At 31.1% G+C, this 17924-nt stretch overlaps 1 protein-coding gene and 1 non-coding gene across 5 annotated transcripts in view; both read left to right on the forward strand.

The window, feature by feature from the left end:
• Positions 1–11985, forward strand: part of LOC105148821 (sodium-dependent nutrient amino acid transporter 1-like) — an 81992-nt gene extending 70007 nt beyond the window's left edge. The window contains exons 1-5 of one of the 4 annotated variants that reach the window (XR_015545558.1): positions 6921–7719; positions 7800–7937; positions 8063–8303; positions 8640–9293; positions 9430–11985. Coding sequence is in view for 3 of the 4 variants with exons in the window: in XM_011060763.2 (XP_011059065.2) it covers positions 7684–7719; positions 7800–7937; positions 8063–8365 (477 nt within the window). In the remaining variant the exon portion in view is untranslated. The other 3 variants (XM_011060765.2, XM_011060763.2, XM_087407536.1) reach the window with 3 other exon arrangements.
• On the forward strand, positions 659–734 carry TRNAP-CGG (transfer RNA proline (anticodon CGG)). Its single transcript has one exon. It is a non-coding gene; the product is annotated as a tRNA-Pro (tRNA).
• Positions 11986–17924: the final 5939 nt, after the last annotated feature.

Below are 17924 nucleotides of genomic sequence, written 5' to 3' on the forward strand. Positions count from 1 at the left end.
GTTATTATGTACGTGTTACAAATATATGTACATTTGAATGTTGTATTCACTACTTGAAGAAAATGCCGGACATTCTTATAGTATCCGATTATAATGTCTTTACTAACGCTCTTTCTTGAGGTTTTTATATTGAAACAGTTATTGAAACAGTTATTTGATAAGTCGATTATAGTTCTAATCTCTTTATGCGAATCGATAAATGTCGATTCATAGTAGATACATAATTGTAAGTTCGAATATGTATTAATCCCAAAGGTGAGAGAGAAGGCATTTCACAAAATGTTCTTTTTTTTGCGTGATTATAATTTTCAGTTTATTATATTTAAGTTTCGGCATATTTGATGTAGGTTCGAGTCCACTTGGAAGTACTGCTTTTATTTTTCGAGGTAATCATAAAAGGTTCGAACCTATTTCGTTTAGGTTCAAATTTACTCGGAAATATTGCTATTATTTTTCGAAGTGATCATAGAGAATTCGAAACTGCTTCAACAGATTCGAATCTATTTGTAAGACTTAATCTCATCGCTATCGTTGGATACTCAAGACCATCTACGGATATCACAAGATTATCGCAATATCTCAAAATGACGTCCGTTGGACATCTCTAAGATAATCCATACAGCACTTCTAAAGACGTTCATAAAACATTTTAAGAATCGCCTCAGTGGTCGAGCTGGCTAAGACACTCTTCCCGGAAAGTTGAGAGGTCCCAGGTTCGAATCCTGGCTGAGGTAATGTTTTTCGCAATAAATTTCATACTTTCTTTCTTTCTAATTTAATTTAGGGGGGGATTATTAGCGTTTCGAAATGATTGTGTTGAAACCGAATGTTATCGGTTTATCGGGGAATTATATCTGGAATAAATGCATATATGATAGTGTATTACTTGTAACATCCAAAATTTGATCGATCTTGGCTTTTTTTATCGTATTTGATGTATTCACATATACGGTCGTGCTTAAAATAATGATTTTAAGAATGTACAAATATTCTTATGTACAAATATTCTTTGTGAATATTTGTTCATATACATTTTATTAATGTCGTGTGCTATCTGGGAAAGTGTGCCGTGTGGATTTTGATTTTCTTACAATCAAATACATAAATATCTATAGTTATTTATAATAATTTATAAGTGTCAATTAATAATAATTTAACAAAAATGTAATGGAAAAGTATGAAGCATGTTTCATCAACAAATTCCTGCTAACTTCATCAGCGAGTCAATTAAGTCATCAACTTACCCTTCAAAATTAATAATAATATAACATAACAGATTCACACACAAATGTATGTATAAATCAAATATAACAAACAAAATGGACTACTATTAGAGCCAAGCTAGATATCATTAATCAATTATTATTTACATTGTAAATAAATTATACATATATATGAAATTCAAACGTTCTAACCTTGAAAACAAAGTCATTTTCAGTGAAAAATACAATATATACGGTTCTTAATAATAAGATAACAATTATGGTAATAATTAAGATAACGAGTTATTTTTTTATTTCTGCGAATCAATAAATAATGATTAATTTTAATGATTACCTTTCGAAAAACTGATTTCTAATCTATTATCGGTGCCATAATTAAAAATCATAACGTAATTATTACTAAATTGTAATTATTAAAAAATAACGATAATGGTAATGTAGTATTATAAGTAACTCTCATCTCTGATTTGAACGATAATTTTCCGGATAACGTGATGTTAATGATGTGCAAAAGAAATGGAGGCTTTAGAAAAATTACGATCATTTGGCAAATCTTAGCAATATCTTAGCGCAGGCCTGCAGCCGAGTTACACGTTTTGACCAATTTTACCTATCATCATCCTCATTCCTTTTGTTTCATAGCATTTAGAATTTAGATAGTGCGCGGAGACGCTTGATCTCAGGGATAGCCGTAACACACAGGATACTATAGAGCTAGATAAGACTTTGCCTACAAAACATATTGCCTCACATTCACTGTTTATAAATTTTTATTATTATATAATAATTATAATTATAATTATTATTGTGATATTAGAAACTCAAAAATAACACTTCAAAATAGAACACATATGTTAATTAAGTTTGCGTACTGAAAACAATATCAAATAAATCATTTTTAATAAATAAATCAATAAAATAAAATATGTGCGTGCGTGCATGCGTGCGTGCGTGCGAGCTTGTGTGCGTGTGTGTTTAAATTTAACGCCAATAGATTTTCACATCATTCTTGAGATACTATATTGTTGATACACACATATTTTATTTTATTGATTTTATTTATTAAAAATGATTTTTTTGATATCTTTTTCAGTATGTAAATTTAATTAACATATGTGTTCTATTTCAAAATTAGGGTTGACGATTGCGCCTGTATATCCGGGTACTTGGATATTCGGATAATGATATTATTCGAATTCTATACCCGAATATTGAAATACATATATACAATACTCTGCGGATTCGGATTCGGATATCCGAATCCGTCCAGATACAATATTTCGAATCCACTATATCCGCGCGCGCGGTTTTTGATTAAATTACAGATTTCACTAGAGGAAAGTCGCCAATACTGATATATACAGGTCTTCTAAAGTGGCACTCCCTTATTTCTCAGAAACTAACTATTGGACTTTATTAATACTAATAAAAACATGATATAATTTAATTAATTAAAAAAGTGTAAACACATAGTCTGTATATTTCTAGCTTGTTTCTATACAAAATCAAATAAAATTTTTTTACACTCTCATCCTCTCTCTCTCTCTCTCTCTCTCTGTCTCTTTCTTTTGCGTCCTCATTCTTTTACTCTCTACATAGGTATATACATACCCTGTATGTATAGAAAAAGATGTTGGGAGATCCAAATAATAAATGATTTAATCATTAAACTTTAATGATTCCGATATCTAAACAGTTTGAAATAGATTTGGATCCGAAAGATCCACTTTGATCGAATATTTTATCTCAGATCTACTTCTATCTTCCTGCGGGATATTCGGAGATATTCGGAAAATTGTTAATCCTAACTTTTAGGGTATTTAAATTTTAAAATTCAATAATACTCGATTTTTCTTTAAACAATTATAATATAAATTTATAGAGTATTAAAAAATCAATCGCAGAAACTTGTTGCGTAAAATTATTTTATATGTCCTAATGATAATTACATGAATTTATTCAAATCTATTGTCTTAAATTCAAAATTTTGACATATTTCGGCTGCTTGTTTGAGCCTTCTTCAGAAATTCAATAAATTTAATTATAGATGTGACTTTATCTTTTAAAAGTAGAACGCTTTTTGGTAAGCTGTTTCCAGAATAATTAAAATTGCTCACATGACGGTTGGAAGATCGTGTGGAGAATCTGATTAAGGTGACAATGGAAATTCAAGATAATTTTTCTCTTTCAAATAATTAGCAGAGTCAATTCTTACTCTAGTAAAAACTTACCGATCGTGGATAGTTATCAGTCGGTCGAATATAACAGACGTGTACAATAAAAAGACTTAAAGTCAGTCAGTATAATAATCATATAAAATTCAATGTAATAAATAATATAAATTAATGAAAATTAATAAAACTAAATTTATAATGCTTGCTTGTAACAAAACAATATAGATGTGACACAAGAGTATATGAGCAATAGCCAAATTACAATTGTTAAAATATAATATTTAAAATAACATAAAATAAAGTAAAACGTTTCTACCAGAAGATTCGATCATTATCAATGTTATCAAATATAAATAAATATAAGACTACATCCTAACGGTTACATACGCAAATTATACTAAACGACTATAATTACATCTAATTAATTTAATTACAAAAAATAAAATGATACACAATTTGAAGTATAAGACCTGCATATTCTCTTTATTATCATAAATGTCCATTGATATACAATATATTATTGAAAGAGAGGTAGTACAATATAATTGGAACTCCAAAAAGACTAGCCGATTGCAATAGTCATCCCATTCATAGTATCTTCATAAGAATCTTTTACACAATTTACATTAATGTGAAATCTAGAAGTATATTATAAACGATAAAGGTGTAAAAAATTTTTATAAAACTTATATAAATACAATGAAATTATTATATCAAAAAAAGAATTACATCATGTTAAATAAAACAATGAGTTAATAAAAATTACTTTCTATCTTTGTGAATTAGAAATCCAATTGCAATCTGATGGAAGTTACAGAATAAATGGAAACGTCTCCTTGTTTTATATCTCTTCGTTTATCAGTCATTTGTTAGGAAGCACTTTAAAGTATAACGTTGATATAAAATCGTTAGATAATAACCAATTTGAGCTTTCCATTTATTCTTGAAACTATTATTGGAATATTGTATTATTGAAACTATATTAATTATTTGTTTCGTTCTTCAAATTACGAACTATCATTTTATTTTTTATAACTAAATTAATTATAGTTGTTTAATATAACTTGCGTATATAATCGTTAGGATGTAATTTTATATTTAATTATATTTAATAACATTGATAATGACCAAATCTTCTCTGGTCGAAATGTATGTTTTACTTTATTTTATGTTATTTGAAATATTATATTTTAGCAACTGTAATCTGACTATTGCTCATATACCTTAATGAAAATTGTGTCAAAATGATAAAATTGTATAATAAAATGTCCGTAGTCAGAAGATGAAATAAATTATAATAAATTAAATGAACACGACAAGGGACAAACACTGGCCTAGTTTCCACCGAGGGTTTAAATTGAATAAAAAAAACCAACCAACTACAGTCAAGCATTCCCGTCGTTCGACTGTAACAGAGGAATACTCGATTATAGTTGGTTGGTTCTTACATTCTGATCCGGTTTAAACCCTCGGTGGAAACTAGGCCACTGACTGAATAAACGAATGATACTGGAAAGTCAAATACTGTTGATTATCTGTATGTATGCTTTATGAAGACCCTCTGTGTCTATTTCTAAATTGAAACCATTTATTTGTTTTTTAATATTAAGCATTTCAGAAGTTAAGCGTTTTCTAGAAAAGATTCTTTATCTAATATTTTAACGTTGTCCCAATCAAATTCGTGATTATACTGCATTCTATGGTCGGTTATACAATGAGTAGAGATGTTTATGTGGTTTCTATGTTCAGCTATATCCTACTTTTAATTGTTTGCTCATCTGTCCGGAATAGGAAACATCATTCTTTACAACTAATTTTATATATTACATTATTTTTTGCGGAAGAGAGTTTTTGTGAACTCTGATAAATTTTTTTAATTTATTCATACTATAGAATGAAACTTTGATATCTTTATTTTTAAATCTATTAAATTTATTATGTTTATTTTCTACAAAACTAAAACTTTTTTTATAAAAAATTTCCTTGTACGAATACTTCTTGCATTCACTGTATACGACTATGAAAATTAGTGATAAGATCATTTTCAATGTCAAATGTGAAAAAATGTTGTCAAATGTAAAAAGTCAGTTTTTCCAAATTTGATATTGAAAATGACATTGTAATAACATTGGTAATTTTCATGATTATATTTGTAATCAATGCATCGAAATACAGTAGTGTACTAATCGATAGCAAAATCGGAGACTTCAAATTTGCGGTAGTTTATTCAAAAAAACTTCCTTAACTAATAAACAAAATTGTAGTATAGATAAAAGTTGATAATTCAAAAATTTTACGAAAATTTTGTAATCGAATGAATAAAACTATGAATTCAAGAAAAATGTTTTCAGCATTCGGCTGTGAAATATTCCGAAAACTTTTTATATATGTCCTATATTTCAAGAAACATGTTAAAATTTATTCTATTATAAGGTAATTAGCGCGACGATACCGTCCAAAAGGTCTCACCGCAGCGTTTGCAATATCTCATTCCCGCCAGAAAAAAAAAAACTTTCGCTTGTGTCTGTCCAATCTAAGGCCACACGTACATGCGGAAATAAAATGAATACAGATAGACGCAACTAACCCCAGTGCTGCCAGATACTCGCTGGCTATCCCCTCTACTCTTCACTACTCCTTTCACTCGCCAAAGAAAATCGAAACATTGTATTCTTTTCACAAATCTATTTTCCTAACTAAACGGTAAAATTATAATCTTTTTTTATAATATCCGTTTTATGTTCCTCCATCATGTGCTCGTTTTTGTAACAATCTTTAGAATGATATGGATGTATCTATAATTAAAAATCTAACGTTAACTTGAGTTATGTATATGCATTATATGTTAAAATTGCACATTTTAATTGGAATTATCTTAAAAATTAGATGGTCAATATGTTTCTAATTACACACTAACATAAAGAGCATTTCAACTTATCCTTAAAATTTTAGCATATTCGTAAGAAAATTATTTCATGTTAGTACTATTTTAAAATTTCAAAGAAAAATATTCATATTTGGCTAAGATATGGCGAATTAAACACAAAAATATAATGGAATTTTTTCATTTTATAAAATTATTTTAAAAAATTATTTTTTTTGTTTATAACTTGAAAATAAAAATGTTACAAATTTTGTTTAAACACAAAAAAGATGCACTATGAAAGTCTCTACAAGAATCAATCATCAAAATCGAAGTTAAAGTGATGTTCAAAATTAACCTGCAAACAATACTTTTTTCTCGCGAAATCTACGCATATCTCCTTATAGAATCCAGCTTCTCAATTGATATTCAACATTTCTTAGTATCAAAATTACACAATTTAAGGATTTTAAAACATAAATTTTAAGATGAATGAATAAAATATGGATTGATTTGACATATCTTAATGTCAATTTTGTTGAAAAAAATATGCTTCCACGATTTGTGCTTCCACGGAAGATCCTTATTGTAGATATATCTATGAACTTAAAAAAATGCTAGTTTACCGCGATCGTTACATCAGGTAGAAAAAATAAAAGGTGGAACACGTGATACATGTGCAGTATCGTATGTGCAACTTGGAAAACTGATAATCTAATCGAAGGACAGATTTATCCGACTTTACACTGGATTTGTTGATCAATCAGCGGCTAACGAGTGGCATAGATCTCGAGATCGCGAGCAGAGTCATGTCCTCGAGCATTGCGAACAAGGAGTGCACCAGTATCTATGTCTTTCGTCAGTCAGGTATTTGCAAACGCGACGGTGAAATTATTCCGAACACTTCCGTATGAGACGTTATCTTCAGCGGGGCAAAGAAATTTTCAGTCATTCAATAGTATCTTCGCAGACTCTGTTTGGTTTTCTCCGTTGAATGAAAATTTTGAATTAGAGATATTCTAAAAGAGAAATATCTGTGCGCCAAGTTAGAATTCGCAAGTGACTGCTACGTGTGAAGTGTTAATACTTTACCTACCAACTTACAGAACATCTAGTTTGTTATAAAATCTCACGAAAATATTATGAAATATTGTAAAATGCGAAGAAGAAGATCGTGATCATCAAAATATTGTAAAAAAACTACTTTAATTTAGTTCTAACGCACAGTATATCCGTGAATGAGGATAAGATAAAGATATTGCTCGCCTGCGAGAGTGATTACCATAGGGTCCTGATTTCGATATTCATTGGTAAAAAAAGTTCTGAGCAATTTTTCGCACGCGACAATTGACATTATATTAAGGACGGAAAGTTTGAAGATTAATTTTTACTTTTTCGCGACTCACATTTTTTATGCAACACAATGACTAAAATGGAAAGGATAGAAGATGGCATTTATGTAAGGCTTTCTAGAATAATATTAAACACATAAAATCCTGATAATTTCCTGTTAATTTTATTTGCAAATCGTTTTTTTAGAGACAAAATGGCTATACTAACGAGGCCTTCCAGCTGGACGATTTTGACTCTTCAAAATCGGATTTTCACGGAAATACTCCACTTGATTACGCGACAATGACGCAGCTCGATAAACGGCAGGAGCAATCTGAAAGTTTAGTACGTATTATATATATTATCACGTCAAATCAACAAAAATATAACTTTAATTATACAAAATTAAATCTTAAATTAATCTTAAATTAATAAATAAATCTTAAATTTATTATTAAATGTTTACTAAGGAGGCGGAATGGGGAGGTAGACTGGAGTTTCTGATGGCCTGTATAGCCACTTCCGTCGGACTAGGAAACGTGTGGAGGTTTCCGTTCACCGCGTACGAGAATGATGGTGGTGCCTTTCTAATACCTTATATCATAGTCTTGATCCTGGTCGGGAAACCGTTTTATCTTTTAGAGGGACTCTTGGGACAATTCACCAGTAGATCTTGTGCAAAAACGTGGTACATGACGCCGGCTATGAAGGGTAAGGAAAATAAACCGATCTATTTTTTATACAAAATTAACTTAATTCTTGAATGCGCGTGACTTGCTTTATAAAGCAAAAACCAGGGTTGATAACATTAGTTTATAAAAATAACTCGTTATTGTTCTTTTTCCTAAAAAATAACTCGTTCCTGTTACTCGTTATTAATTTGCAAAAGTAACTCATTACCATTATCGTTATTCAAAATATAACGAGTAGTTACTTTTTCATTACTTTTTTTTCTTGACACTAATAGAATATTACATGACACTAATAGAATATTACATGCAAATTTTAGCGATAAATGTAAAAAAATGTTAAAATTCTATTTTTTAGTAGAGGAATAAAGCTTAAAAAATATATGTCTAAGAAAAGGAACAAGATACAAATAATTCATCGTGAATACTCTAAGGAATATAAAAATTATATTTAACAATATAAAGACTAAAATGTAAGGGGAAGTAGGAGTCAGCGCGGTCGTTGCGTAAGTATAAAAAATGGAAATGTTTATATATCCATTTTTAATAATTATTGTGCATTATTTTCATGAATGAAATAGTTACTGTCATATTACATAATATATGTATACTGCATTTTTTAAATTTTTATTTAAATAAATTTATTTTTTGTATTACTTTTAATAAAATATCTTTAAATTATACGTTTAACTCTTAACATATATACAATTTCCTTTTACTGTACATGATAGATCGTTTGTATGTGGCTTAATTTTTATAAGTTTTGCAAATATACAAAAATTATGAATAGATATCCTTACATATATTTTAACATCTTTAAAAAACATTTATGAAATTGTATATTTAAAAAGAAGGAAAGGATGGAAAGAATTATTTAGCCAGGTGCAGTATTTCGAAGAAAAGGAACAAGATACAAATAATTCATCGTGAATACTCTAAGGAATATAAAAATTATATTTAACAATATAAAGACTAAAATGTAAGGGGAAGTAGGAGTCAGCGCGGTCGTTGCGTAAGTATAAAAAATGGAAATGTTTATATATCCATTTTTAATGTAAAGTATAACAATATAAAAGTTAGTGTAAAATCTATACGCGTTTCGATTTACTTCAATCATTCTCAACGGTATCAATATAATTCTAATTTAGCACAAGTGATGCATCAACCATGATGCCAACCATCATAATGAGGTTCCTTAGCTTCATCCCAATTTACAGGCTAGAAGGAAACAAGAATTCTTATAAAGTGAAGCTATAATAAGAATAAGAATATCACAAATATATATGAAATTATTTTTTTAAAAAAGAATCAACAAGAAGAAAGCAGATTGATACTCATCGAATTGATGCATCACTTTGGGTGTACACATACAACAGTCAACCAGTAGAATATAATATTAATTTTAACAATTAGCTGAAGTAACAAGAGTGATCCAAATCATTTCTTCAAATGAAAAGAATAGAATGTAATAATTTATTCTTCGGTTACACGCAGACAAATAACAATATATAGTCAATACAAGCGCTGATTCGAACGATCAGAAACATAATTGTAAACATTAATTTCAAATAGTATTCAGAACTGACGAATAGGCATGGTCTAAAAATTCAGTATCTGTTTGTGGAGGTTTAAGGTCCTTTTTTGTGTTTTTATATGCAACATTTCAGACATTTATCTTTTGTTATAATTTCTTTCTATATCCAAAACTTGTACCTTGTTCCAATCAAATTCATGTCAAATTGCAATTTGTGGTCTGTAATGACCAAATGAAAAGATGTATTTCTTCTAATGTGATTTTGGTGTTTCTGAAATGCGTGTATGTAGTTGATGACTAGTTTGACCTACATAAGAAGCCTAATCTTTGCAAGCAATCTTATATACGACGTTTCTCCGTGCACTGGTTGATAAAAGATCTTCCTGCACTTCGATTAGATTGCGAAATTTATTGATACTATTAGGTGTTGGAATTAATTCGTAGCGTTTTACAAGTGATGGGAAGTACTTTCATTAATGTATTTTTTAATGCTCATGTGAAATAAATAACATTCTTTCATTAAAAACGCTACGAATTAATTCCAACACCTAATATATAAAATGCAATTTTGGATACCAATCTTTTTGAATTTATCTGAAATGTTGTTAACAAAGGGGATCGTAAACCAAATGATTTTATTGTTAATGTCACTTTTTTTTTATTATCTTTGTTTATCATGTTACTATTTTTTATAAAATATTTTATTTTTTGAGACATAGTATTAAAAATAAATTCAAGAGGATAGTCATTGTTTAACAAAATCTTGATGATAAGTTCAAAATTTTTTTGATGAAATTTTGGATTAGCAACGGAGAACACTTTGTCAACCATGCCTATGATCACGACTTTTTTCTATGAAAGAGGATGTCTGGATAAAAAATTTAGATATCTATCTGAAGAGGTCGATTTTTAATAGTAAAATACTAATCTTTCGTTATGAATTAAAATAGTTATGTCAAGAAAATTAATTTTGTTATCACCTACTTTTATTGTGAACTGTAATCTTGGATATACAGAGTTAAGCATATTTAAAAAATTATCGATTTGTACATTAGGAATCGCTGCCACAATATCGTCAACGTAATGATAATAAAACTTGATCGGAAAACCAATGTTATCAAGTATACTTTCTTCAAGGTCAGCCATTACCATATCAGCGATAATCGGCGATAATGGAGAGCTCATAGGTATCCAAGTTTTAGTTATAAATTCGGCCATCAAACATAAAAAAAGTAGACTCAAAGACGAACTGAACTGCTAATAAAAATTCATCCTTGGGAACATTGCAACATCCTAAAATTCCATCTCTTCTCAGTGCTCTTAATGGCCAAATTCAGTGGAATATTAGTGAAAAGCGAAATCACATCACTAACGAAATTAAACTATAGTCACTATCAATGTGTAAACTTTTTAACTTGTTGACAAGATCGTAATTATTATTGATATTGTCGCTTCGCAGTTGTGATATGTTATTTACACAATTAATTTGTGTAAACACGTTGTAAATGTATAAAGTGGAGTGTCAATAGACGATACCAATATTTTAAACGAACATTTCATTTTGTGTACCTTTGAGACACCATAGACTCTCGGAAGAACATCATCACTACGAAAAACGATTTATATGTAGATTCCGAGGTATAGTTTGATCTTTTCTATCTTGTCGGTAACTCTTTAAGGGGATGCTGGAGTGTCCTGTTTTATCATTAAATTTTAAAAACACTTTTCTCATAACTGTGTTTATGGACTGAAAAATCCTTCTCCACAATTAAAGTGTCGACAACAACGCAAATCGCCAATTACATTTGAATACGAAAAACGAAAGAAAATTAAAGACTTACAGTTTTGTTATCAGCTTCTGTAGTCAACACATCACAATATGTGTTGCATATAAGAGTTTCAGATCTTGCACGTTCATGAAAAGTAGCTGGCGAATTGCGGAAAACCTAAACGAACAATCCCATGCTTTTAGAAACGCGGTAGGAGTTTTAGTATAAGAGAAAGGTGCATCCGAAAATTTCGTTTGTATATTACGAGTGAAATTGACGTAAAGCCATGAAACTGAGCAGTATTTTAGTTCCGCGATATTCCGACAGCGGCGCTGTCATGAAAAGTACATCGCTGAACCATAGAAATGATCTGAATTATCGACCTACTCAGGCCCATATCAATAAACGTGCCCTGGTCAAAGTTTTTTCTTTTGAGAGGAAAAATAATAAAATAAATGTGATATTAGTTATTTCAATTTTGTTGAAATAATTTCTTCCTAAACAAGAAACATACCATATTATTTACATATGAATACAAACGAAGATAATTATTTTAATTACACTGTTCTGTCTTTTACATTTTATTTAGTAAATTATTGATGCATATATATAAAATAACACACACACATATATATATATATATATATTATATATATATATATATATGTACGAGGTCTGTTCAAAAAGTATCGCGAATTTTGAATTTCCGCGGGTTACGTATATTCGATTTTCGATTTTTTTGTGGCGTTATGTTGGTACTCATGTCTCTCACTTATGCCGACAAGTTCGGCTATTTTGAATGTTCAGTTAATTTTTGACAGCTGCTTTGCTTGCACGTGTTTTGGCTCGTCTTCGATTTTTGCCTATTCCAAAAAATGGATCAAAGAATTTGTATCAAATTTTGTGTGAAAAACAAAATTAAGTGCGCGGACGCATTCCGAATGTTGACTGTGGCATATGGTGAAGCTATCTTGGACCGAAGCAACGTTTATCGGTGATACAAAATGTTCTCAGAGGGCCGAGAAGATGAACGACGAAGAGCGTGCTGGACGCTCTTGCCCGAGCACGTCAACAACAGACGAAAACATTGATGAAGTGAAGAAAATAGTATTGGCCAATCGTCGAATCACCGTTAGAGAAGTTGCTGAGGACTTAAACATATCGATTGGCTCATGCCATTCGATTTCTATCAATGATTTGTGGAAGAACAAAAATTGGCTTTTGCACCATGATAACGCCCCTGCTCACACATCGTTGCTTGTGCGCGAATTTTTGGCCAAAATAAACACACTAATGATGCCGCAGCCACCGTATTCCCCAGATCTGGCCCCCTGTGACTTTTTCTTGTTCCTGAAGAGGCCCATGAAAGGACGACGCTACGCTACGATTGAGGAGATAAAGACGGCATCGAAGGAGGAGCTGAACAAGATCACAAAAAATGATTTTTTGAAGTGCTTCGAGGATTGGAAAAAACGTTAGCATAAGTGTATAATATCTGATGCGGATTACTTTGAAGCGGACAAAATAGATATTCATGAATAAATAAATAATTTTTGAAAAAACACAAAATTCGCGATAGTTTTTGAACAGACCTCGTATATAAATATATGTGTGTGTGTGTGTGTGTGTGTGTGTGTGTGTGTATGTGTGTGTGTGTGTACATATATATAACATGTCTAAACTGTATTTACTGAATTATTTACACATGCACACATGCATATATCAAGATTCGGAACGCAATGTGTGTTTCGGTTGAGCTTCCATTCTGCTCGTATGTCGGAACGACAAGCGATCTCGTAGCAGACGTAGCATATAAATGAAATTTTTGAATACTCATTGCTCTTATACTAAAATTCATAACTCATTTCTGCAAGCATAATATTGTTCTTTGAAGTTTTCTGTAAATCGCCAGCTACTTCTGCAAGATCTGAAATTATTGTATACAGGGTGCGTCACCAAAATCCGGACAAATCGAACAATTCCTTGTCGTGGCAGCCTCAGAGAGCCTCTTTAATGTATACGATTTGTATCGAAGGTCCTCCTCGGCAATTCGACGCATTGTTGGCTCGCTTACACCAACAATCGATGCTAATTTTCGCAATGATTGCCTTGGGTCATCCGAAATCAGCGTTTGAGCCCTTTCAACGACTGCAGGGATCCTCGCGGTGCGTTCTTTCGAGTGACTCTTCCTCGCTGGCATACTAGAACCTTCGTTGGACTGTTCTAAAGCCGTATATTTTGCCACAACGTCATAAACAGTGAATCTCGAGTATCCAAAGAACCGAATTATTTCCGTTGCTGAGCGCCCGGCGCGAAGGTCTTCGATGATCGCGGCTCTTCGATTATAACCTCTCCGCACTTGGTTTCAACATCGCGGCCATTTTGAGAATATGACTGTTTACTAGAAGCATCAGGCTTTCTTGGACGCCAATAACAATCTCTGGCGGAGGCACAGTATAGCGGAAAATTTGAATTGAAATTTGTCCGGATTTTGGTGACGCACCCTATATAGCACATTTTTTATTCGACTGGAATGTCGAAATGTCGACTTGATAAGAAGCGCCATTCCTCTTATCGCGCACAAGCGAAGTACCGCTATTTAATTACAGAAATGGATTGAATCATTGTATAAACCAGCAATATATTATCGATTGGAAACGCTATAATAATAATATATTTTTATATATATAGAAATATATATCAGGATCGTTGTTTAGAAAAGGAATCATGCATCCTTGCTGCATCGGCGATGATGCCAAAATCGATAGAAATCATATTCTTGAATTGCAGAACGAATTATTGAAACAGAAGTACAACAGAGTGAGACAGAACAAAAACAAAAAAGAATAGAAACTCCGATTGTAATCGGTGAGACTCCGCACGCCGAGCTGGGCTTGTCGAACGAAACAGCGAGTCTATCCTTCAGAGTCTCTCTCTCTCTCTCTCTCTCTCTCTCTCTCTGTCTATATATATATGATAGCTTGTTTCTAGCGACCGAAAATGCTTTCTGGAAAATTTCGCTCAATGTGTATAATTAAGAGGAGAAGGAACATTATAGATAACATGTAAGTTTTAATAAATTATGCTGATCCTATATCCCTCCAATTTATGTATAATAGCAAAAATAATTTCATAATACGATAATTTATGAGATATTGATATTTCTATGATTTTCCATGAGCGTTATATACCACGTTCGTAGAAATGATTTGCAAGATCTCGGCGTGGTCTCACGCGTAAGATGCGAGATCTGAATGTAGAGATCTCATGATCAATTCCTTTTTTGTTTTTTCATAATTTTTTTTTTTTTAAATAAGTGACATTGTTAACAAACATATGTTACAGGCTAAATATATTTTTATTTAATTATTGAAATTATATGTATATTTCTAAAAGTTTTAATTTACCTTTAGAAAAAAATCCAAAGAAAAAAATCATGTTTCTGTAATAATGTTACGTCGATCAGTACTTTCTGTGAAATATTTTTTTTATAATTATCATCTGAATGAAAATTCTGATAATCAATTGTTTGAGATCGGTAATTCGAAAGGAAAGCAAGAATTCTTTCAGTCGATCGACGTTAATTGTCATTGAACGCATGCACAAATTGAGCTCGCGATTTCATCTCAAACATGATTTTAATCCTCGTTAAAATCATCAAATTCGTCGTTCTTTGTTCTTTTAAAAAACAATTCGTTACACGCAAACAAGTTGTCGTTACCGGCAACGGACAATCGAAGGTTCTAGAACAATTCAATTCGCGCACGCGAGCGCCGCGCTCCGACGAATACGTCACGCGCTGTCACCAATCCCACGCACGGATTTTCTGTCGCGCATGACTGTTACGTTGAACGTCGCTAGAAAAGAATCCAAAGCGCCAATCAATTTTGTACACCTAATGCCACGTAATAATTACGATTGTGGCAAATTTTTATTGGATTTTTCCCAAAAGGGAAAGCTCAGGCCGAAAGCAATAAATGCTTCGATCTCGCCGTCCTCCTTCTTACTTCCAAAAAAAGTTCTTAGAGTTCTTAGAGTCGTAATCTCGCTTCGTAAAATCGCCGTGCTGACCGTTTAGTGAAATCGCTATAAACCGAAACTTTCGAGAAGCTTCGAGGAAAATCGCCGAGATTTTCCATCACCGCGATTCCAAACTCAATTTGGAAAAGGTGACCGCTTTTAATATTTTGTTAATCTAATTTTAATTAATTATATCTTTTGACTTTGTAACTGAATACATTAAAGAAATTCTTTTGTTAAATTAAAAGAAACGGAGTTGATTTTACTGTCGTGCATCATATCAACCTTGTGCCGTTCTCTCACTCGAACCTTTTTCCGTGCGGTGCGCTCTCGCACATCAATCAAATCGCAAAAGTGCGATTAATATAATTATAAGGATGATTAATATAATTATAAGGATGATGTCAATATAATTTTATAATTAACAAATCAAAAAGCCTTTATATGTGCCTTTATATGCAATATACAAATAATTTTTTATTTATCAAAAATATGAAAAGAAAGAGCATAAAGAACCACAGCACAAGATGTAGTTAGTGATATTTAATTATTCTTGCATTACGAATTACAATAAAAACATTAAACCCTTTCGGCCACAATCTGGCCATCTTCAGTAAAATTAATAATATTCTTAAGACGCAGAGTTACATCAAGTTGGAATCAAATTCAACCCTCGTGTGTTATAATTGTAAAGATCGTGTTTGCATCAAAGCGACGCTGCTTCATATACTAATGTTAGAACGTCAGAAGTCATGTAGTAAAAAGTGTAGAACGAGCATTTCCAGATTCTAATTTACAATAATTTATTTAATTATTAATATCTTTTAAAACGGAATATAAAACAAAGGAAACATTACCTGTTTTACAGCAAAATAATCGATGAATTACAAGAATATTCATTTCACAGATAGAAATTTGTCGTGACACTATGTGTTGTTATTGGTCGTATCACATATTTTTCGGCTATTTATATCCATGAGTCAAATAGTTTAGAAAGTTCTAGAATTATTTATTAAGTGCGAGGGAGATCTTTCTTTAGAAGAGGAAGATAAACATCAGGCAAACCTTCAGTATCACTTTGTTTATTGATCCCACTTATTTGGTTTTTAATGTGTATCATTTCTGAAATTCTTCGTTTCATCAATGATTGTTCTGTATCTAAAATTTTAATGTTATCCCAATCAAAATCATGCATTTCATTCACACGGTGACGTGAAACAACTGATATCTCAGAAGTAGATTTCTTAATATCAGTCTTGTGTTCTTTAATACGAGTTTTTAATTTTCTCTTAGTTTGGCCCATATATGACGATTCGCAATTCAAACAATTAATCTTATAAACTACCCCACAATGGTCATCCTTAAGCAAGGGATCCTTTCCTGTTTTAATAATTGTATTTAATTTATTCATCAGGTTATAGGCTATATTAAATGAATATATGCGAGTTTTTTGAATTTCTCAGAAACTTTACTTAAGTATGGTATCGTAAAAAATTTTTTCTTGTTGGAATCATAGTCATTATTATTTACTTCACGATTTTTTTCCGGATTAGTTCTATTTTCCAAAGTTTTTATTCTATTGTTAATCGTCGAAAATAAAAATTTGAGAGGATAGCCATTATTAAAAAGAGTGTGAATTAAATCCGAGATGTTCTTTTCATGAAATTTGGGATTGGACAACATTAAAATTCTGTCAAGCTGCCCAATGATTATTCCCTTTTTATGTGCTAATGGATGATTCGAAAAATAATTTAATTATCTCCCCGAATTTGTTAGTTTTATATACATATCAAGGATGATGCTTCCTTCTTGAATCATTATTTTAACGTCTAAAAAATTGATACCGTTTTCATCACCAAAATCAACCGTGAATCTAAGTCTGTCGTGGTATGAATTAAATAAATCTAGAACCTCCTCAACCTTTTCCTCATGTACAGCTAACACAATGTCATCGGCATATCGCAAATAAAACAAAGAGATAATATTATTAGTAGTGAAAATTTCTTGTTCTAAGTCTTGTAAGACTATATTCGCTAGTACAGACGATAGAGGAGAGCCCATCGGCATGCCAAAAATTTGCTTAAATATTTTTTTATCGAATCTAAAAAACGTGGAGTTAATTATGATCATAACTGCTTTAACAAACTCATGCAAAGGAATCGAAGTCTTATTTTCAAGTTCCATCTACATTCAATGCTTTTTAATACTAAGTCCATAGGAATGTTAGTGTACATGGAGACCACGTCAAATGATATGATATTAAAATTTTTTTCGATAACCTTTCCATTAAGTTTGTCAACCAAATCATAACTATCCTTAA

This window comes from Acromyrmex echinatior, chromosome 7, assembly GCF_024713525.1.
Source record: "Acromyrmex echinatior isolate Ae372 chromosome 7, ASM2471352v2, whole genome shotgun sequence".
In the NCBI taxonomy this organism is placed as follows: domain Eukaryota; kingdom Metazoa; phylum Arthropoda; class Insecta; order Hymenoptera; family Formicidae; genus Acromyrmex; species Acromyrmex echinatior.